Source organism: Acomys russatus, chromosome 9 (assembly GCF_903995435.1).
Source record: "Acomys russatus chromosome 9, mAcoRus1.1, whole genome shotgun sequence".
NCBI classification, from domain to species: Eukaryota; Metazoa; Chordata; class Mammalia; order Rodentia; family Muridae; genus Acomys; species Acomys russatus.
Window position 1 is genome coordinate 46,791,675 of NC_067145.1, and position 24,840 is coordinate 46,816,514.

The 24,840-nt window shown below is 37.6% G+C and overlaps 1 protein-coding gene across 4 annotated transcripts in view; it reads right to left on the bottom strand.

The window, feature by feature from the left end:
* The window catches only part of Plxdc2 (plexin domain containing 2), a 413,705-nt gene that overhangs the window by 26,724 nt on the left and 362,141 nt on the right, over positions 1-24,840 (bottom strand). For 2 of the 4 annotated variants that reach the window (XM_051151285.1, XM_051151284.1), the window contains exons 11-13: positions 21,316-21,463; positions 19,958-19,996; positions 309-469 (exon numbers count right to left, since the gene is read on the bottom strand). In XM_051151285.1, coding sequence (XP_051007242.1) covers positions 309-469; positions 19,958-19,996; positions 21,316-21,463 — 348 coding nt within the window. Of the gene's footprint in view, positions 1-308; positions 470-19,835; positions 19,997-21,315; positions 21,464-24,840 lie in introns of those variants that run through there. The other 2 variants (XM_051151283.1, XM_051151282.1) reach the window with 1 other exon arrangement.

Here is a 24,840-nt window from a genome sequence, read left to right on the forward strand (position 1 = left end):
CTTGATTTCCTCCTAGGACAGGGAGAACAGCTGGTTAACATATTTTGTAGAAGAGGACTAGGAACTATGGTTTTTATTTTCTCTTAGGTCTCTAAACGGAAGATGGCTTATTTGTTCAAGAGCTTCAGAGATAAGAGGGCTGACCTCATCATCCGAGAGTAATTTATCAGCACGGACATGAGTGGGTGCAAGAGTCTGCGATCAGCCAGACTGACAATGATAGATCATGTGCCAAGCATTAAAACCAGGTGGCGTTTGCTAGTGCACAGAGCCCGTGCACCAGCGTCCATGGTTGAACTGGCACCTACCTCAATGAAGAAGATGCTGGCTGCTGATGTTGGATGGTGATACATATAAACTGTCACCAGAATGGCCGCTGCTATAATGAGGACCAGGATGAGGATTCCAACGATGAGGCCAGCATGAAGGGCTCCTCCTTTCTTCTCAGCTGCACTGTCATCTGTGGAGGCTGAAAGAAGATCCCAGCTGTCAGGCCCTTCATATGTGTATTGTTAAATTCAAAGTTTCCTTTGTGCAAAACTCATGTATGTAAGTAAGCAACACCAAGTTTTTTATAACTTCAGTTCAGGCTTGCATGTGTCCACCCAACTAATGTCTGAAGTTGTTTAAGCAACAACAACAACAACAACAAAACTATAATATTGATGGATACAAATAAATTTAATGTGAATGCTGCTGGGGGTCAAATCCATGGACTTTTGCATGTTAGGAAACTGCGCTACTGCTTAGCTACACCTGTAGCCCCTGTACTCAATTTCTAGTTTAATGAACACGACTAACAGCCTTTTGGGATGTGTGTGTGTGTGTGTGTGTGTGTGTGTGTGTGTGTGTGTGTGCGTGAACTTGTGTGCTCGTAGGTGTAGGGGGCAGGTCAATGTTGGGTGACTTCGTCAATTGCTCTCAACTTTGTTTTTGGAGACAGGGTCTCCTGCTGTAAGTAAAACACTCTAATTGACTTGATTGGGTGGACATGCTGCCCTAGGAGCACAGGCTAACCCTTTTACATGAGTGATGGGGATCTTAATGTACTGACTGAGAGTCCTCTCACAGAGCCCTATTTGATTAATACCTTATAATCACCCCCCCCCAATTGTGAGAAAAATCTCCAATTTTGTTTAACTGTACAATACACTTCTCTCTCTCCCTCTCCCTCTCCCTCTCCCTCTCTCTCTCTCCCTCCTCTCTCTCTCTCTCTCCTCTCTCTCTCTCTCTCTCTCTCTCTCTCTGCCCCCAAACTCAAACTGTTATTGCTAAAAAAAAAAATGACTACTTTTCAAAAAACTATCTCATATTTTGTATGAAATTTTTACATGGATTTTTTTTTTCAGTTGGCAACTCAGGCATCTTCAGAAATTCTGTGCATGAACTTCGGAGCACAATTTTTAAAAATCTGTTTTAAACTGAAAATATTTTTGAAGCATGGCAGGTGGAAGAAAAATGACCCTTGAATAGTTTTATCATTTTCTAAAGGGAAAAGTACAACACATGAAAAGATTCTAGTATGCCACAGCCTGGTATCTCTCTCTGTAAATTCCAGGAAGGTGTGTGCCACTATAATACCAGTTTTCTGAGTTAGACAAGTGAAAATTTTAATTTCCAATGTAATGACTTTCCAACCTAGTCAATCAACCACATAAAATAATCTCTTACATGTTCTAAGATTCTGAAATTTTTGACGACTGTTCAGGAACTTAGGAATCATCCTAAATTATGCGTGGCAGGCCCCTGTATGACAGTGTGTGGTATGATTGGTGTTTTTGAGTCATTAGCTGATTCTTAAGATGGACAGATATTCTAGAACAGCGGGTCACAGTATTTATATTAGCGGCACCTATCTGTGACATCTTTACTCTTTGCTTTTATGTTTTAAGCACCTTTTTTTATTAAACAACTTGATAAGCATTGGTATTGTTTTCAACTTTTAAGAGTTTGTTAGTAAAACCCAGACATAGTTTTCTATCAGAATGAGTGGTCTATGTGAACTTACAGAATTCCAGATAAGGCAAAGAAATGTTAAACAACCCTTCACATTCTTTCATTCCCTTTCTTCCGCCCTTCTTTCCATCACTTCCTCTTCCTCCTTTCCCCTTCATCTCTCCCTTCCTTCTGCTCATTTTCTATCCTTCTTTCCTCTCTTCTCCTCCTTCCTTTGCTCCTCTGCCTTCCCTGCCCCTCTCTTCAGTGGTAGGTCCTAAAATCAGAGCTTAATCCTAGATCTCCCTTCATTTTTTTTCACTGTCATTATTTGCTCTTTGCTTGACCCTTGGTTTTCAGTGATTCTTCCATTAAATCCTAACACTCAAAATTCTAAGAGGTTTTCTCCCATTACATAAAATAACCAGAAACCAATTATGAAGTGTGAAAGCAATTCAGTATATAAAGTTGGTTTGCAATACGCAGATGTATGTTTGCTGTCTTGCATATGTCCCACCAGGAACTCTAAGAGGTAAGTGTTACTATTTCTGCCCTTAATAGGTGAAGTAACTGAGACAGCAGGAAATTAAGAAATGTGTTAAAGCTGCATAGTTGCTAAATTAGTGCTGGGCTCCAACAGGACGGGCTGGTTATAAACATTGGCTCTGATTGCCATATCCTCAGCTAACACTGAGCTCTTAGCACTTCTCTTTCTTCTTATTTGATGTCATGAGCCTGGCATCTAATTCTGGAAAAATTTGGTAATTTCAAGTAAAGGAAAAATAATTTAAAAGACAGTTCAAAAATAGCTTTGTGCCATTAACAAAGGTGGTAGCTGTGCCACTCCTGGGACTCAGGCCAGTGCTGGTGTCAAAAGCCCTTTCTCAAGTTTAGGGTAAGAGCAAGATGAAAATGACAGAGGAAGAGAAGTGAAGGAATAATAAAGGGCACTGAAAACAGGTGACAGCCACTGGAAAGCAGAATATGGCTTTAGTAAGTGGCCTCATGTCCCTTGTCCAGAATTGCTCATCCTGTACTATGATGTCAATAGCCTTCCTGGAAGGACTGAAGATCTACATACACAGTTCGTAGGGGGGGCACCTGGAGTGTAGTAAGTACTTATTTAATGCTAAGCTATAATAGTAATATGTTATTTTTATATGAAGCAGATTGAGCGAAATTATAGTGACAGATTCCTAACACCCTAAAAACTAGACATTTAGCTTCTTCATTAAGTATGCATTTATGACTGCACCTAAGAACTAACTTATAACATGTTGCTTTCATAAAAATCCAGGATTGATTTAAAATATAACTGTGGGACAAAATATAGTAAAATTGGATACTTGAGTCATATAAAAATATCCTGTAATGTTTCTAGGAAGCCCCTGTGGAATTCTACCCTTCCACTTCACCATCTCTTGCATCATCTCTTCCTTTCTCTTATCTTTTTCTGAATTGCCCTCTCCCTCCATCCTCCCATTTCTCCCTCTCTTCCTTATTTCTCCCCTTTCTATTTATCCACTAGCCAGTGTCAGTGTCTTTCTATTGTGTCTCTATGGGGCTCCCATTCTCAGACACATAACACCAAGTTTCAGCTTCATGTTTTTTATGTGTGAAGGACATGGAAGACAAATACATTTATCATTAAACAAACAGTTTAAGGACAAATGTCACATTTAATTTCAAAGTATTACCAAAATAAAATGTCCATACTAATTCCTGAACAATCTGTGATGTGACACAAAAGGCACATACAATCTTTGGAGACTATATTTCTCTCTTCCCATGTAATTTAACCATTATTTCTTTTTATCTCATGAATCAATACTGTAAAAGGCTCCTTTACTCCCCACTGCCTTCAAGACTAGGGATCCACAGACACCAAGATGTTATGCGGAGGTTAAATATTGTTGAACCTGAACATCTGCATTGCTGTGCTTGGGTTTTAAATTCTTTGTTTGGTTTCCAACTTATCATCACTTCTCAAACAACATGATAGGATAAACACGTTTATCTATGGACAACATGCAGGAGTCATCTGTGTCCAAAATTACAAGCATCTCCATGTAAAACTGAAATGTAAAAAAAAAAAAAGGTAAAAGCAAGCCCTTGGTAATGCCTATAATTGGAAGTTAATTAACACACTCAAGGGAAGACCTTGGAATAAAATGAAGCCAATACTTCCTCAGAAAAGACAATAAGCTCAAATGTCAACTTTGGAAAACAATCAGTACTGATCTTTTAAATTGGCAGAAAGAAGCATGCCAAAGGACACCAGGCACATGCCTCAGGTATAGATGTCTTGCTCCGCTCATTAGAGTCTGGGAAGGGGACTGTTTAAGCATGGTTGCAAGGAATCTAGTCCCAAGACCAAATTCTGGATGCTTTTCTTAGAAATATCATTGTCCTTTTTTTTTTGTTGTTAATGTCCCAAAGCAAAGAAAACGAGTCAACAATCACTATAGCAGTATACACTTGCTAGTTCTAATTTTCAGCCTTGTCTTTAGCTTTAAATTGAGTCCCAAACTAAGAGGAACTAATGATAAAAAGCGGCAAGACAACATAAAATGGGATCTCCAGACCAAAGGACTGAATATCAGAAGCATACAATAAAAGCCTGCACAGTGATGCACAGTGAAAGCACTTTTGTAATGATTTAAAACATAAAGGAGCATAGAAAATCAATAATATTAAAGATGATATACTTTCATATGATGCTCTGAATGACCCACGGACGATCTGTGGTGTTTTAAGAGTTCATAGAATGATGATCAATTTTCTGACACCAAGAAGACTAACAATATTCACATCTGTCAAAGCAATTTGTTATTGCTGGGTGACATTTTGTCACCATAACTGTGAATACAACAGGTTTCTAAAAGCAGAAAATATCTAATACTTTATGTGAGTTGCTTCATTTAGTCTACTCGGGGAATATTTATGACTAAGTGAGCTGAGAGGTAGAAAAGCCGAAGAAATAAAGAGTAGGAAAAAAGATAATCTGAGTGAAAGAAGAATAAAAGTTTAAAATTTCTTCAAAGTAGAGTAGTGGATTTTAAAACTGTGTCTCCTTATTCTTCGTATGGTTTTCTTAGAATTTATGTGGGCATGACACGGTTATTCTGTGTTTAGAATTAGGCATTTCTAATATGGAAAAAAATGTTCTAACGCATTGCTAAAGAGACTTGTGCCTGTTATCAAATCTCACCAATCCTCAACGTCTGAGAATAAAGTAAAACTCAAAATTCTTGTCTGAAACTGTATCCCCTCTAGAACTAACTCTTCTGGCCTAAAAATGAAATACTTCAGCCTATAAATCCCATGCCATATTAATATCCTTTGGGGATCGAAGACCTGATGGATTGGGAAAAGTCTTGTACAAATTTGTTCAAAATCCATAAATCTTACATAAACATTGCCAAAATGTTCTTTCTTAAAGCTTTGGAATGAAGTTGAACTAAAAATGCCTTAAACATCAATGTTCCACATTTTGATTAAAAACACACAGACTCACAGCTTTCCTTGTGGAATATAATCTAAGCCATTTGTATAATAAAACATGTAATGGAGCAGTCATGTGATACAGTGTTTAAATAAATTGATTCTCCTTTGGAAGTTTCCCTTGTAATTAAATGACCTGATTTTGTAGCTTGTTTGTTTCCTGCCTGTTTTCCTTTCTTATACTCAGAATCATGACCTCGACTGAATTCAGTATTCCATGATGATGTATGCATTTTCTAGTTTTTAACAATTCAGTCTTCAGGTTCTTTATATGGGGCTTACAATTTTCTAGATGTTTCTTAATATATTAATATTTCAAAGTGTTTATGGAGTGTGTGATCACATGTGTACTTACTGATAGGATTGTGTTGTGTGTGAGATGTATATATGGCAATCAGAGTCCAATATAATGGAATGGGGTTGGGTCTCTTTTGTCACATTTATGTAGGGGGCTCTAGAGATTTAGCTCAGGCTACAAGGCTTGTATATTATGCATCTTTTACTTATTGAGCCATTTTCCTGGCCAAAAAAGATTTCATGGAGGAGGATGGCCTGAAATTAATGTATAAAGTATACTGATGCTGCCAGGATTTATACTGTAACATTTCATTTATGAGATAAGGTAAGTTCTTTAAAAAGAAATGTAGAAACTACACACACACACACACACACACACACACACACACACACACACACACACTATTTGGTGAGAATAGCACTGGCAAGGCAGCAGGTGGGGCCCACTCTTTCCAGTCTTTCCAACTACAGGTGACTGACCAAAATTTTATTCATAGATGCGTTTGGAATGTTCTGAGTTGAGAGAAGTTAGAATATGAAAATCTTATTTTAAAAACAATGATACCTTATTTCTTATCTTTGAAACTGGAGAAAAGTAAAATCTCTGTGAAGCCATGATATAAGAAATGCTAGGTGTAATCAAAATGAAGAGTTGGGACAGTCCTCTGGACTGAGTTAGTGGTATTTTTGCTTTGAGTATGTGGAAGCTCCTCAGAGTGGCCTCGCAATATTTACAGCTACCATAGGGTACCAATGTAACTTAGAGGCTATCCAATTTAATTATTCCATTCTTATGTTCCATTCTTATGATACTCTTTGTCATTATCTACTGGGCCTTAAACATTTACTTTTGTTATTACCTTTAGTTTTAGGGCTTTATATTTTTCCTAATGTTAGCTGTCTATATACAATTATCTTCTTTATTTAAAACACATTTACATATTTTGTTTTCCCTTTTCAATAATTCTTTAAAAATTTTAAACATACATCCATCCACACCAACCACATTTACACACACACACACACACACACACACACACACACATACAAACACACAAGTACACATGGTATTGGCATGCTTGCTTCCCATTCCATCTTTCCATCCTATCCTCTCCCCTTCTTCTCTACAGGCTCCATCCTATTTTGATGAACTTTCTTTTGACCCACTGATATTAATGGATGGTAGCTTATTTACTGAAACACTAGTGACTTATCTCTTCCCCAGCATCCATAAATTTTGGGAAAAATTCATATTACAAGAAAATTCCAGTGTCTAAGTTTTCATGTTAATATAAAATTTAAAAAATTTATTGGGTGTTTCTTTGTAGAAATTCCCACTAAATACTGGCGTGGCACAGATAGTGTGAAATTTAATTATAGGACAAGTTAGCAATAGTTTGCTAAAGACTGTATTCATTATGGAATACCAAAGGTGTGGGTGACAAAGTATTGTCAAGGTTGAGACAGAAAAGAAGGTTGTCAGAGAGAAGTGACTCTATATGCTTTTTACATCCAATGTTTATGAAATGAATAACCTATTCTGAACATAGATTAGGAATCCTACTCAGAGCTGGGCCTATAGCTCAGAAATATAGTGTTCATTAAAATTGTTGAAGGCCCTGCATGCCATCTCCAATGCCAGGAAAAGATCTGATATGAAAATAGATACATTTCTAAAGCACTAAACTGATACCCAAACATCAGGCTGCCAAGAATAGGAGGAGCTCACACTGTCTGACCAAAAGAACAAGCATCTCTTTCGATCTCTGTCCTCTTTTAAAATGAGCATGATAGTACTGCCTGTCCCATGATGGTTGAGAAGATGCGAGGTGACGCTGATAAAGTACCTGACACCACTCTTCACACACAGTGAGTAGTCAGTGAAATGTCTGCTCTTAGCACTGCTCAGAATAATTGCCATCCTACGTATTATGATATGCTATCTATCATGTTAATATTATTGTGAATGTTGTTTTTAAGATAAATTTGCCATAGTATTTTACCAGGCCTTTGAAGAAGAACTAAACTGAAGTGCTTCATATTATTCCAAATGACAGAAAAGGAAAGAATACTTTCAAGCAATGAATCCAGAGTTACACTGATAGCTAAAACTAATCTCAAGACACATCAAAAAATTATAGACCCATCTCCTTATGAATATAGATGCAAAAATTCTCAACAAAACACTTGCAAAATGAAACCAAGAACACATCAAAATGGTCTTCTATCACGATTAAATAGGTTTCATCCCAGAGATATAGAGATGGTTCAACATATGTAAGCAAACATCCATGACACACTTGGTCATCTCAGTAGATGCAGGAGAGTCCATAACAAAATTGAATAAATAAAAAGTTATGATAAAAGCCCTTGAGATACTAGGAAGAGGGTAAATATCTCTCAATAAAGGTTATGTAAAACAAGTCTAAAAATAACACCATATTAAATGTAGAAAAACTAGGCACAAGACCAGGATGTCCTCTGTCAATGCTCCTTTCGGTCTAGCATGCCAATTCTTAGCTACAACAACACACCAATAGAAAGAGAGAAGAGATACAAATATGAAAGGAAGAAGTCAAAGTATTCTTTCCTTTAAATAATTTTTTAAAATGTTTGAGATTATAAATATAATTACATCATCTACTCCTTCCCTTCCCTACCTCCAAAACCGCTGTATGCTCCACTTTGTTCTCCTTCAATTTCTTGGCTTCTTTTTTATTAATTGTAGATAGATAGTTAAAATTAATAAATACATAAGTACAACCTTCTCAGTCTGTATAATGCTACCTGTATTTTCAGATTATATGGATATATACATAAAAGGCTCTAAACAGAGCCCACCAGAAAAATCTTGTAAATGATAAATACCTTTAGCAAAGTGATATAGTAAATAAAAATTAACACACAAAAATCAGTAATGCTTCTATAAACCAATTACAAATATACCAAGAATGAACCCAGAGAATCAATCCCATGTCTAATAGCCACCCCCAAAAGTTATATCAGCATAACCCTTGACAAGAACATGAAAGAGCTATACAATTAAAACTTCAGAACACTAAAGAAATAAATTGAGGATAACAACAGAAAATAGAAGACCTCTCATGCTCACAGATTGGGAAAATTAAAATTGTGAAAAAATTCATACTACCAAAGGAAACTAACAAATACAAAATTTAAATAAAACTTCAAGCCCATTTTCACAGAAATTAAAAAGATGTAAAAATACAGACAGAAACACAAAACACAGAGGCAAAACAATCTTGAGCAATAAGGGTACAGGGCCAGAGTTTTCAAGGAAAAAGATGAAGGTCAGTCAAAAACATCTTGTCAACCATCCTCACCACTGGAAAAGCATGCAATCTGGAACAGATGGGTTGTGGCAGATGGGAGCAGACTGGAGATTCACCATCTGAACCAAAGACTCTAGGTACAGAGGTCTAGTAGGATCCTAAATAAAATAAAGTCTTCAGATGTCATAACTAATCAGTTGCTTCTGAAAACTGCAGGATCCCAAGGCAAACTCAATTTCATTGATCCTAGAATTTATCCTTAAAAGTAACAACCTTTGAAACTCAAAAACCAACCAACCAACCAACAATGTGAGTTCAGTTAATTGCTAGCTATTATCATTTGGCAATTTGTATGCCTCAAATTTGGAATCTGAATCACTGACATACTTAAAGTACAAACAACGCTGTGTGATATCTGTCTCAGTTTACTAGAAGGAAACACGAGGAGGATTCCATTTGTGGGTGTACATAGCTCAGGGAGACAGAGAATTTAACCATTCTTCGGTCGAGGGACATCTAGGTTGTTTCCAGATTCTGGCTATATGAATAAAGCTGCTATGAACATAGTTGAACAAATGTCCCTGTTGTATGGTGGAGCATCTTTCTGGTATATGCCCAGGAGTGGTATAGCTGGGTCTTGCAGTAGCACTATTCCCAATTTCTGAGAAAGCACTAGATTGATTTCCAAAGTGGTTGTACAAGTTTGCACTCCCACCAGCAATGGAGGAGTGTTTCTCTTTCGCCATCCTTGCCTGCATGTGCTGTCACTTGAGTTTTTGATCTTAGCCACTCTGGTAGGTTTAAGAGGGAATCTCAGAGTCCTTTTGATTTGCATTTTCCTGATAACTAAGGACATTGATCATTTCTTTAGGTGTTTCTTGGCCATTCGATGTTCTTTTGTTGAGAATTCTCTTTTTAGCTCTGTACCCCATCTTTTAATTGTGTTATTTAGTTTGTGGTACATTTACATAATGGAATACTACTCAGCTATTAAAAACAAGGAAATCTTGAAATTTGCAGGCAAGTGGATGGAATTAGAAACGGTCATCCCGAGTGAGGTAACTCAAACCCAGAAAGACACTCATGGTATATACTCATAAGTGGATATTAGCCCAACACAGATGTCCTCTGAAAGACTCCACCTAGTGGGGGATCAAGACAGATGCTGGAACTCACTGCTGGTCTCTGGGCGGAGTGCTGAGAGTGGTATGGAAGAATGGGGGGATAGATGGACCCAGAGGGTTCAGGGGCCCCACAAGGAGATCATCAAGGCCGATGGATCTGGACCCAAGGGGACCTGATAGAACTGTTGCACCAACCAAGGACAATGCACAGAGTAAACCCCTACCCCCTTTTCAAATATAGCCAAAGACAGCTCATTCTCCACGGATATGGGGAGAGCGGGAACTGCCTTTGACATAATCTCTGGTTCCCCCAATTTGATTACTTCCTCTTGGTTGGGAGGGGAAGCAGGCTATCTGGATGAGACCTGGATAGGCTGTGGTCATATGGTGGGAGAAGAGGTCCCCTTCTGTCAGAGGCCTAGGGGAGAGTAATAGGGCAGAAGAGGGAGGGAGGGTAGGTATGGGAAGATAAGAGAAATGGGGTAACAATCAGATGTAATTTGAATAAATTGTAGTAAATTAATTTTGTAAAAAAGGAGACAGAGACTGTGGGTAAAAATGCCTCTATCCAAATAATACTTGGCTAGACCCTTGGTATGTACTCACTTATAAGCAAATCTTAGTACAGGATAGCCCTACTACAATTTCCAGACCCAAAGAAGGTAGGTAACAAGGAGCATCCAAGGGAGGATGCTTAAATCTAACTCAGAAGTGGAAATAGGAGAGTGGAAGTGGTTAAAGGAAAGTCACATGGTCAGAGAGGGAGGATGGAGAGCAGTGAGGGTTCACATCAGACCTGGAGAGAGCAAGGGTGGCAGGACGGGGGGCTTGCAGAGAGAAAAGACACCTTGGGCCGAGGCATCTCTGTGACAAGCGGGAGACCTAGGACAGGGTAGGCTCCAGCGAGGATATGGAGGTGACTGTAGCTGAGACTCCTAGTACTAGGGGTCATGGAGACTGAAGGCCACCATCTAACTAGACAGGACTCCTAGTAGAAGGAGGAGAACACCAATCCACCCACAACAACTTTAATCCAGAACTTACTCTGCCTATAAGATGTGCAGGGACAAAAAATAAAGCAGAGAAGAAAGAAATGTCCAAATAATGCCTGGTCCAACCTGAGACTCACCCCATGGGAGAGAGCCACCCAGTGACACTACTAACAATACTTTGCTATGCTTGCAGAGGGCAATGTGGGCTGACTTTGACATGGATTCTATTGCCTGATTCCCCCTGTGGTGGGCTACCTCAACAGGTCACAAGGGAAGAAGAGGATGCCCTTAGTCCTGATGCAACTTGTCATGCTGGGGTGGGTGGGTAGGAGGCCTCCCCTTCTCTGAGGAGTAAATGATGGACGATGGGGAAAACAGGGAGGGAGGGTGAGACCAGGAGGAGAGGAGGGTTGAGGCTATACCCAAAATGTAAAGTGAATAATTGATTAAAAAAAAAAAAAAAAGAATAAAAGAAAGTAAATGTACTTTGATGAGAAGTATACAAAAATGTCTTCTTTTCTTTTTTTTATATCAAGGTAAATTTTTTTTATTATTGAAACATATAGACTACAGGTGTGTAAATTAACAAACTTAATTAACTATGTATATTCAAGTAACTATTATCTAAATCAAGATATGGAGGATGGTGGCTTTAAAGACAGCTGTATCGTTAAGAGGGCTAACCTACTCAATCGTCCTGGGCTGGTGAGATCGTGGATGTTAGAAGAAAATCTACTATCACTACTTTGCTTGCCCAGCATAACTACATAACTACATTCTAAACATTATCCTTAAACCCACAGATAGATGTGGCCATCGTCTCTCATCATAGAAGCTTCTTTTTGTAGCAAATGGAAGCCATTACAGAGACCTATGACTAGACACAGCACAGAGATCAATGGATGGTGAAGGGGCAGCACAGCTTCTGCATCTCAGGCTCAGGGAACATCACAGAAGAGGGAGCAGAAAGATTTTAATGCCAGAATACCAAAATGGCTGCTGTGAGACTGCCTCTCTTAAAAAAGGCTGCATAAATAAGATCTGAGCAATGCTGACATCAATAGATATGCTAACTCCAAAGAGGGAAAATCTCATAGGGTCCCACCTGAGACAAAGAGGGAAGAGGAAAAGGAGGAGGAGGGGGAAGAAGGGGGAGGGAGAGGGACGGGGAGGGGGGAAGAGGGAAGGGGACATGGTGAGGAAGAGGAAGAGGATGAGGGGGAGGGAGAGGGAGAGGGAGAGGGAGAATTAGCCTCTCCCAGGGATGTGCCTCTGACTTGGTTATCCAACGTACCTTGGTCTGCCCTAAAACTCTGTATACCCAAACAACAAAAGTGAGCTCAAATGAACTCAACTGTTTGTATTTATATTTGTGCACTTGTAACAATACCAATGCAAGAAAAAGAGCCTATCATTTTGAAAGTGAGGGGGGATGGGTTGGAAAGAGGGTAGTGGGAGGGGCTGGAGGGAAAAAACAGGAGGGGGAAGTGATGTAATTATATTAAAGATTAATTAATTACTTGGACTCCAATGTGAGGCTCCATAGCTTTCGAACGGCAATTGTAACTGGAGAGCGGCTCAGTGTGATGCACAGGCTTCTGGTCTGATTAGTTTCATGTATCATTTGTTTGTTTGTTTTTGTCTGCTGTTTTTGTTTTCAAGACAGGGTTTCTCTGTGTGGCCTTGGCTGCCCTGGACTCACTTTTTAGAGCAGATTGGCCTTGAACTCATGGTGATCTGTTTGCCTCTGCCTCTCAGAGAGCTGGGATTATAGGCGTGTGCCACCATTTCCGGCTGCATGAAGTTATTTATTGATAAATTCTTTAAAATAAAGCTTTTAACTAATAAAAAAGTAAATAAAATAGTAAAACTTAAAAAAGGGGGGAGGCTAACTTTTCTTACACAGAACTCAAGCTCAGTTCCCAGTACCCACTCAGTGTGCCTGATATTGCCTGTAACTCCAGCTCCAGATGGATTTGCTGCCTGCTGCTTCAGCCTCAAGGGGCAACTACATTCATTTGCATATATCTCCACACAGACACATAATTAATAAATAGTAATAAAGTATGAAGCAGAATAATTTTGTTTCCTCAAAATCTTTTCGTCCCTCTCTGTCTTAGGCATTCTTAACCAATTGTACTGATTGGTGTTATTGTGGATTAGCTTTGCTTTTACATGGATTTCATAAAGACTGAGTCATACACAAGCACTCCAAAGTGGCTGGCTGATCTCTTCATCTCACTGTGCAAGACGTCATTATTTTCTTTGATTTCATTATCACTTCTTTGTGTCCTGTTAAAAGTCTGTTACGGTCTCTTCTGTCTATCTATCATACATTATTCAGTATTGTCGACGTGCTACATATTTGGAGATAATCCAAATATTGTAATTTTCCCTAGCTTCATTTAAAATTGCATTTTATTGTTATTATACAGGGTCATGTAGGGCACACTCCTCCACTCTGCTTTCTCCTGTCAATTCCCTCTGTTCCCTGTTCATCTCCTCTTATGTCACTGTTACTTACATGATTTTATAAGATTCTAAAGTCTAAGACACAGAACCGAGAGAAAACATGTGGCATTTGTCTTCCTCAAATTGAATTAGTCCACTTAATGAGATTATAGTAACAAAACTATTCATATGTGTTGACATTTTTGTTCTAACTAATAGCTTTCGCCCTATCCACGCAACAGTTCTTGGGAAGATTTAAAATCTACTCTCTTTGTCAGCAGCAACGTCTTTTTATTGATCTGCAATTGACTCTTTTTTTATAATTTATTTGTGTGTATATGCCTACATGAGTAGAAATGCATGTATGTGTGTGCATGTGGACACTCATGCCCACACCCAGAGGCCAGTAGAGGGCATACGATCCCTCAAAGCTGAAGTTACAGCCCTTTGCTGCAGTGTATGACATCATATGGGTACTTTGATCCAAACTCTGGTCCTCATGATTGCTCAGCAAGTGCTCTTAACTACTGAGACAAATCTATTGGTATTCTACATGTTAGAAACAGAACTAAAAAAAAAAAAAAAAATCATCCACATCTACACTGGTTGACAGTATGATTCAGAGTGTTCTTTTCCCCTCTATTTGTTTTAAACTACCTTTTCAAAATTGTAATGTTTCTCTGCTGAACTGCCTCCTCTTTTATTCTTATATTTTCCTGCTTATCTCAGTGTGTTTACCTTTGCTTTGACAGGTAGAGTCACTCTAGGATTTATTGGTTGTTTCAATGGTGACCACATTCCCTATCACTTCACCTTGGTGCTCTTACACTCATAAACTTTTCTATTCCTAGCATATTAATCCTACACTGTAAACCAATTTATGTTTTCTGTGTTGCCACCTATTTAATCCAGGGCCTCACACATGCTGAGGAAGCATTCTGTCAGACATCTAGTCTCACCTCCAGCTGAGCATCTTGCTTTTGAATATGTCAGTCTGATAAGCAACATCTGGTTACTGTTTTAAATTAAGACATCTATTTTGGAATTTGCTTGCCGTTTTGTTATTTTGGTTTGTCTGTTTGGTTGCATCTCCCTGGTCTGTGTCCCACCACTCTTTCTCTTCTGCTTTCCTTGGGTTCAACAGATACATTTTTACACTTCTATTTAAATGTCTACAAGATTTTCAGGTTAACATTTTAAAAACTATTTCTTCTGTAGTGGTTTCTGAACATGAATGTTAACATTCATTAAAAATACTTCTGCTTAAACTTTATGAAGCAAGTTGCCAACTCATTGTTGTAACGGAAATAATAGCATTTGGCCACATTTAGCTTACAACATTTATGAGTCAGCGTTAAGCAATTAACCCTTGTCCTTACTGGCCAAGGCACATGTAAATGTTTGCATGGTATTATTTGAACACCAAAGAACAAAACAAAAGTAGAAATTGGTCTTAATGGAACAGCAAGCTATTATGAAAGATTAGTGTTTTTGAAGCGTTATGATTCTTTTAGGTGGATTGCTATATTACATGAGAACTAAGCACTGTTTGCCCAACACAGATGAACAGAATTTACTGCTTAACTCTACAGCCGGGAGAATGCTTTCTGCCTCCTCTCTCTCTCTCTCTCTCTCTCTCTCTCTCTCTCTCTCTCTCTCTCTCTCTCTCTCTGTCTCTGTCTCTCTCTCTCCTCTCCCTTCCCCCCTCTCCCCTTCCCCCTTCCCCCTTCCCCATGACTAACGCAAATTATAGAAGAATCAATTGGGGGATGGGCAGTCCCAGAGGGTTAGAATCCATTAGCATCATGGTGGGGAACATGGATATAAGTAGTCAAGAATGGCACTGGAGTAGGAGCTGAAAGATCACATTCTGATTCACAAGTTGGATGCAGAGCTCACTTGGAACAGTGTAGGTTTCTGAATTCTCCCTAGCCCAATGCTTCTGATGTTCTATATTATTGACAACATTTTGATTAAACCCCTCTCCTGTGGAAGCAGTGGGAATATTGACCCCTGAGACTTAAGGCCAGAGGTTAAAGTTTAATTAATTTTTCAGGAGGGAGTCACAGCATAAAATTTTTTGTAAGCCAGAATAATATTATTAACAAACAACCACATGAGCTCATTATAAAGAAGTAGATGAGAGCTGTGACTCTAAAATAGATGAGGAGAGATATCTTTAATCTTGGAGCAGTTTCAGAACATGCAAAGTATAAGAAGTTTTCACTGTTACCCAGAGTTAGGGCTAGCATGAAAACTAGCCAAACAAAGCCAGAAATAAAACAAAACGTCAAGATGCTTTACAGTGTTCCAAACAGAAGATGATGGATACTCAATAGCCTGTCAAAAGGAAATAACAGTCTCCCTCTACTTCTGAGACTGTGATCTACACAAAGGAAGCAGATGAAAAACACAAAAAAGCAACACAAGCACAGTGAAAGTCATGTTGCCTTGATGATTTATGTATGAAAGACAAAAAATAAATTGACTGAAGGATAAATGTAACAGTAGATGCTTGATCTGCCACAACAGACAAAACAAAACAAAAACAAACAAACAAACAAAAAAACCCCTTCACCCTCAGAAGCAGTTTTGTGAAAGTCAGAATAATGCTCTAACAAAACGTCTTAGGACTAAGCACAAAAATAGCAAACGGTACACAGTGGACCTTGGGTTTAACCAGGCTTTCCACAGGAGCATCAAGGCTTCTCTCTGTTAGCTTTTCTCAGTCATTTAGAGGCATTCATTCCTGAATTAGCGGAATCAACATGCTGCAATGTAGGTTCTCTTGCAGGTGAATTAAACAAGATTTCTAAAGAAGCCAAGAAGGCTGAAAGAACTGTGAATTAAAATTTGAGCACAGGAGATTGGCTTTATGTTGGGTTTGGAGAGTAGATGCTACTGATTGTGATGCCTCTGGTTTATAAGGGAGTATCAAAGCATCCTGCTTTTAGCAGAACAGAAAAAAATGGAAACCGATGTGAGATTATATGGAAAAGTAATCTCGTTTTCCAACATTAATAAGTATAATCAGTTATTATAGAAAACAAATATACTGCAATAGGTGTAAGTAAAATAGCTTATTGATAGCATTCCTTATGTTCAGGTTGAACATAAGTAAGAGACTTATACTGTGAGGCAGAAGCCAATTTATGAAGCCATCACTGACAGGCAGTCTCCCACATAGGTCCCCATCTCTACGTATCCCCATGTGAACTCTAATAAATTGTTTGTTTGTTTGTTTTCAATCTATTTCTGTTTTTGTGGTATTGGAAAGTGAATTCAGGGCCTCAAGTCATACTTAGAGAATCTAACTTTCTGTACTACTTTAAAATATTTACATTATTATTTTTAATTATGGAAATGTATGGGTACCTAGCTTGACCAGAGATATCAGAACTCCAAGGATATAGCTGTGCAAGCAGTTTTGAGCCTACTGAGTTGAGTTCTGGAAACTGAACTCTCATACTCCTAAATGAATTTTGTTTATTTGTAATGCTGGGGCACAAACCCAAGGCCTGTGGCATGTTTCAGGAAGTCTGTCAAGCTGTCTGCAGCCAAGCATCCTTTAGAAGAGACACAGCTTGACACAAGTTGAGCCAGTCCACGGTACCCATGCTTGAATGTTTTCAGGAGAAAAGCTGAAACAATCCTAGATGTGGGCAATGCTCACTCTTATTGTGATAAGTTGGCATTCTGGAGCCTCCTTGCTATATCAGTGATCTAAATACTATTTGAAAATCCAACAACTCATTGTTCAGTGGCCTTCAAATGCTACATTTTTATTACATGGGTTTATTTAACTTTCTCCTACCATCATGGTCTATTTCTTTTTTTTTTTTTTTTTTTTTTTTTTTTTTTTTTTTTTTTCCAGATTTTGACCACAAGCAGTTTATTTCTGACATATTTAAGCACAGCACAACTTTGAAAAAAAAGTTTTCTCATGAAAATTATCACAATAAAGCTCAAGACATAAGTTACAATAAAATGTCTGCAACAAGCGCATGACTTCTTCCACAAGAATGGTTCTATTTTTTTTTTTTTTTTTTTTAATTATTATTTTTTTTTATTATTTTATTCTTGTTACATCTCAATGTTTATCCCATCCCTTGTATCCTCCCATTCCTCCCCCCCCATTTTCCCATTATTCCCCTCCCCTATGACTGTTCCTGAGGGGGATTATGTCCCCCTATATATTCTCATAGGGTATCAAGTCTCTTCTTGGCCTATTTCTAATGCATAGTTTATGAATATATTTAACTGTGTGATTCTTTGATGCTTGAAGCAAAACTAATTATGTTACTGGGGAATAACTGGTACTATTTTAGAGCTCTACATTCAATGTGTATTATAAAAACCAGTTCTGTGACAGGCTACTTCTAAACCAATTTTATAGCCATAATATTGGAGAAATACAAGATGGAATATCTTCATAATTATTTTGAAGATTCTTTGGGACATATTCACTGAAGCAAACTATCTGTCTAACAATCACCTGCTATTGGAAGCCTCAGGCCTGCATCAGTCAATAGTCAGAAGAAACAATTAAATGGATAGGTAAGTAAAACAAGGCTGTAAGTCATTTTTCACTGGTGAAACTTTAATAATCTTCCAATCAAAGAATCTTGTGCTTATTTAATGAAAAATCACAGGAATTCTTTGATTTTTTTATTTGTTTGTTTTGTTTTTTTCCTGTTCAAAGGCCAGACTTTTCCAAGCAGGTTAAAATGAAAAACAAAACAAAAACAAAAGCAAGGAAAGAAAAATGAAAGAAGAAAGAAAAATAAAACCAGCATGAAACTTCTACCCATGTTAAATATTTTAAAATCACAAATATAACAGAAATAGAAACTCCAGAAGCCTCTTGGGAATGCCTCCTTTACATAGAAAAAGGACTAGAGAAATAATCAGCAAACAGTGGGAACAAATACCCCACTTTACAGAATAGAATATCTCCACATTCTTCAGAGTGGGTGTCCCAATATTAGGATTTAGGATCAAAAGATACTTAGCAACATTTCTCTCCGGACGAAATCTTGAGTTTGAAAATTGCTAACATCTTTTGAGCACTATCATTTTAGATTTTTACAACAATAATTCACAGTGATCATCTATAAATGTATTTATGTACTGAATCAATGCATTCTAAGAAATTAGTGCATTGAAACACTACAGGCAATAAGATAACAGGTATAATGATGTTTGCTGATGTAAACACTAGATATGTTCACACATGCATAGAACATTGGTTATTTAACACAGAGTAAGTAATTTAGGAACTATTTTCTACAACTGCAAGGGAAACACTCCCAACTATATCACCTATAAACTATCTCTCATATCAATCTATCTATCTTTCTATCATCTATCAATCTATTATCTATCTATTTATCTGTTATCTATTGTATATATGTATATATGTATCTATCTATCTGTTATCTATTGTATGTATGTATGTATGTATCTATCTATCTATCTATCTTCTTTCTTGCTCCCCCACACACTTTTTGTCAATTTTTGTTGCTCTTATTTTTGTGACAAGTTCTCCTTACTATCTGAGGCTGATCATCAACTCATGATCATATATATGTATTTCTTTTGCTTCCTGACTGAATTTTAGCTAATAAATCATATGAGGCTACAGAAGTAACCCATGCATAGCACAGTGTCATATTAAGAAGAAGCAGCTCTTCTTGAACCAAATAAAGAATTTCTTATGAAAAAAAGTTTTACTAAATTCAGCATATCCACAGGATAACCCATGAGATAATACAACTTAATAAAAAGTTTAAAGACGTAATTTATATTGTTCGTGGAATTGTTTAGTTAAAAAACGCCTTTCATCAAAATTTCAAACACCAGTAGAGATATTTCTAAGTTCTCTTAGAAAAACTTTTTTAGTGGTAAAATGTTCTTTGAATATGTAAATTTTGTCCTTTGCATATTCATGCATGTCCTAGCATAACCTATTTCCATACTCTGATTGTATGTGCAAAACAAGGAACCATATATTTCAGTAAAAAACACTTTTGAAGCAAGTGCCTGCAGCTGCACAGAATATTATACACACAATGACTGAAGGGCCAGAACAACAGAACCCAGCAAACTGCATGGGTGATTGTTCTACCTCATAGTTGGGGGTTGAGATCATGCACTTGTGTACACAAACAAAAGGATTAGGATTTTGTTTCATTTCTCAACCCAATTTAAGAAATTCTTCACATGCTAAACAGCAACGGGAATGAAATCTAACTCTATTCTGTTAGGGTTAGGAATCCCACATGCCCCTTTGTCATATTAAAGTGAATGCAATGAATTATTATCCGTGAGCATTTACAAAAGAAAAGGCATGCACTCCTACCTCCACTGTCTTTTAGATGCAGTGCTATCTTCGTGTCATCTGAAAGAGAAATTGGAAGTTATTGTGACAGAAAAAGATTTTTAAAGGTGCATAAATCTCACACTGGGTAACTGAATTAACTGGCTTAACTGTAATACTTGCTTTTTATAATTTATTAAGAGTAATTTCTAGCTTAGCATGGCAGCAAGATATAACTGTATATGATATAACAATAAAATTTCTCTCAGAGGTTGTTTTGGCTAGGATATTAGTAGCATATCTGAGACTCAGTTCTGTGAGAATGATTAAAAACTATAACTTGAAATATAATTTTAACTTTCTAAAACAACTTAGTGTAGAACTTTATTTACTTGAAATAAAGACTAGAAATACTAAAAATTGACAGGAACAGTTAGGATTTATCAATACTTAAAGATTTATCATAAAAATTTATATCTGCAAAAAAAGATGACCAAAATAATTCATGGAAATGTCTTATTCTGAATGTATAAACATAGGGTATATTTTCCATTTCAAAGGTTATATTTTACTTTCAATTGAAGCATTTTTCACAGTCTTTAGAATAATAATCCAAAGTAAATTGAATTTAAGTATACGTTGCTTTTAAGAGAAATACAGTGCACTTGACATTTGCCCTCCACCCATCTTTATTCCACTTACTTTATAATGTCCACTTAAACTTCAATTAAAACCTAAGGCTTCAAATTTAAGTTTCTACTCCAAAGAAAGCAACACTTATGACGATAAGATATGAATCTATGTGCTCCCCTGAAAAATATCATTTCACCCCTATTTTGTACTAGTACCACATAAGGTAAAAAGTTATGAAATATTGGCTGTTATATTTCCTTCACACACAAAGTTACCTCGGCAAAGAACACTTCAGTAGCTTTGCCTTCTCCAGAAAAAGAAGGACCTTTCAAGAGCCATTTTTGTATTATTCCCAGGGTCTCTGTGATAGGTTGCATTCAGAAAGTAGCAGTATATCAAACCATGTGAGTAGAATTCTCTATTGTTTAGAAGTTCACATCAATAGTCATTTTATATGCATATTTCTTTGGAGTTCTGTATCAGAATGTAGTTTTACGACTACTAAGCTTAGTCAAATGACAAGAAGCCTGCCTCCATTTCTTTTGTAGGGAGAACAAAAAGCTAAAATATGGATCACCACTAAGACTTAATAAGAAGACAAGCAGATGAAAGGAATACCAGCCTATGTTTTCCGATCATGTAATTCTGAATCTGAAAAACCCTCAAGAAAGTTAATGGGCCAAACAATACTCTTTTCCTCCAGTAAAGAGGAATTACCCAGTAATCTTTTCTTTCCTATAAAAGTAAGCAAACAACCGTGGGGGCACCTTCTGTAGGCAGGCTGGTGGGCAGCTGTGATGTCACGGCTCTCCTGGTGGTGGTCAGGACCCTGAATTGCATGGAGGTTGTGTGTGAGGTCGTGGTAGTTTGAAAAGTCTCAGCTGGCTCTGTTCTCTCACACATCTTCTCTTTTGACTAGTAGAAGACAAAAAAAAAAAAAAAAAAAAAAAAAAAAAAGTGAAATGCAGCACACTGGATGGACCATTTGTGTTTCTAAAAGTTATATCAAAGATATTGGACTGTAAAGCACAAAAACTTCTCAAACTGTCTCTAGAGTATTTATATATTTTGCTTTTTTACAAAGTTTATAAGATAGAAGAGAGAGAGGAAGGCATGGAATATTTCTTTAGATATTTTGAGTCATCATTTTCACTTGCTTAACCTTTTGTATCATTGTTTTTGTATTTTGCTTTGTATCTTGCTTTCATTTATTATATGTATATATGTACAGAAGATGTGATAGCAAAAGGTAAAAACCAATAAAGTTAGAAGAAAAGCCTGTGCCTGTAGAAAGATGTAGCATTTATTTGTATGCATGGAAGAGAAACATATGCTCTTCATCCCAAATGGAGACTGCTCTATCTTAAACATGGCCTAATTGCTCCTGGCTCTTTTTATGACCTCAAAACTTGCTCCAGCTTGAGTGGAGACTTGAAATTTGGTTTTCTCTCATGAAATATCCAAAACCACACAGATAAAGCCCTCATTTAAACACAGACTAATTCTCCCCAGCAGGGCTATGCAGAAGACACCAGGAAGAAACACAGCTTTTTTTTTTAGTCCTTATAACCTACAAAAATAAGTCCCATAATGTTCACTAGTAAGGACTCCAAAGTCTATAGTTAGACGTTGATGTTGCAAACAACCCCTTTGCGTTTTGGGTGACTCCATTGCTCTGAAGATAGGTGGCTGCTCTGAACATAGGCAGTGCTCATGACATATCAGAAGGTAACTGTCTTGTCTTTAGTGGAAGAATATGACCAATGAATGTAGGGTCCCTGGGAAGCATTTTTTTTTCAATACTCAGGTATATGAAGGCTTATTCTCTACTCAAGTCACCATGTGTCCTCTGCCCCAAGGACCCAATGGCCACTTTAGCTCTGACTCGTCCCTAGCTATCATCCACTATTCCCCATCTTCAGATGGAAATTTCTAGAGCTGCTCTCCAAGTTCACTTATCTTATTCCCTTTCATTCGAGCATCTTTCCACTGAAATTCTTCTCCACTGAATGCATAACAATTGCTCCGCTTCAGTCACCCTTCTTCATATCCTCCTCCACCTAACTTTTCAGTACCTTCAAGTATCTTTTTGGAAAACACCCAATTCTGAACAAAGCAAAAGATCTGCCATTCCAAAGGCAGGTAGGACAGAACAGTCACCCTCATTGGAAACTCACAGATTAATCTGCTTTCTCATTTGGAATATCAATGGTACTTGGAAATGATTCTGTACTTGGATGACCATATGTTCAAAGGACATGGAACCAATTCCTTCATTCTACTGAACAATCCTATACTGATTCTCTCTGATTTGCCCTTGGCTCGCCTTTCATTTCCTTGATGAAGGAGGCAATCAGCAGGGCTTTTTTAAACAAATCATTATACTTGTTTCCACCTGAACACATCTCCTCTTCCTTCTGTTCCAGAAGACAGCTACTACTCCCTGTAGAAATTCTTTCGAGCTGTATTCAACTCAGCTCACTTCCTCGGTTCTGGGAACTTGTTCTTCCGATGAAATGTTTGCTTTTCAACATTAGTCATTTGTAATTCTCTGGCGTCTTGATACTGCTAACATTCAGACATGCCTAATCTTACACTCCGTCCTCCCACTGCTGTACAGTACATCTTGATATTGCAGTGTTCTACTTTTCCATCCAGTCATCTTCAGACTTGCAAGGAACTCGGTGTAGCTTGGGCATCTCAATCTCTCATGTTCCCCACTTAATTACAGGCTTACTGTTACCCAGTCCAACTTGGACTTTCTCCTATCAGTATTTTCATGCAGCTCTATCATTACTAAACCTCCCAATGGTAACCTACGGCTAACTCATATTAATGAACAGATACTCACTCTTACTTTCTTGTTTTTTGTGACACATATTCACCTATCATCTGACTCCTCTTTGACAGAGCCCCTGCTCCTTTTGTACAATGCTGCTTTTTATGTTGGTGGTTCTTGCTAAGTTTCTTGACCTTCCTTTTTCTGTGCTTTCTCCTGCACTTCCATCTCTATTCCCAGGATTTCAGTTAACATCTTGATGTTGAGTGTTCACAAACATACATCTCATGTTGACCTTCTCCTCTGGAAAGGCAAGCTCAAATATTCATGTATTGAAGGGACATATGCATGTGGATGTCTCAGACATCTCAAAAATAAAGAAGTCTGGGATGGAATTTGCTGTCCATTGCTCTCAATGAGCAGTACTCAATACCTTTTTGTTTAAGGCAAAATCTTGGATTTGCTTTGCTTTTGCATTTACAAAAAAATTGACTGTGTATATTATATAAATTTTAAAGAGGTATGAGCATTTGTAAGACATAAAGAAAATATCTAAACACACCTTTTCATTATCTTTCCATCCCCCTCCAATAAATTCTATAGGCTCTAAAGACAGTAGGAGCAGTGTACATTAAACAACATTAAACACAAATATAAAAGCCGAGTTGGCTTGGAGGAACAAATGCCAGTACCAGTATTGCTGAAAGGAGACCAAGCTCGCATCAGTATTAGATGGAGTGAAAAACAAATATTTTCCTCCTGTGGAGGCAGAGCCAGGGGTACACTGAAACCAACAGAGTCCATACACTAATCCTCTTTGGCAGAAAGCATTATCTATCCAGGTACTGGAAATTTCCACAAATTAAGATTAATGAATGCATACCTCCAATTACAAGAAATGAAAGAAGCACAAAGAAAAAGAGTCCGGAGAGAGTTAGCAAAACCAATGAACAAGTTGTGTGTACTACTGAAACTAAAGTGAAATTCAGAAAGTAAAGTGCCCACATACCATTCATTAGAATGAAGATCTTCTTGTATAAGTTTATAAACTACTGACGCTGGGGACTAAAGAGATGGCTCAGTAATTAAGAATATTGCCTATGTTTCTAGAGGAACCAGATTCAATCCTCAGCACCAACATGGTGGCTGACAACCATCTGTAACTCTAATTCCAGAGGATCTGATGCCTTCTTCTGGCTTCCACAGGCAATTTATACACATGCGATTAAAAGACCCAAACACACATGAACACATAAACACAAATTCTCTTTCTCTCTCTGATATCAAAAATCATTTTACACAAAGCACATGGCTATAAAACTAAAGTGCTCTGGCCATGCACATTTTAAAATATATTCAATATGCACTGCTCACTTAGTTCAGTGAAGTAGAATACCATGCACAACATGGTGGATGTATTATTCAGAGGTACAATGTCTATGTACAGTGTTGGAAAATATCACTCTGTCTGTAGGTTGTGAAACAAGGAGGCCAATGTCACAGCTGTTGGGAT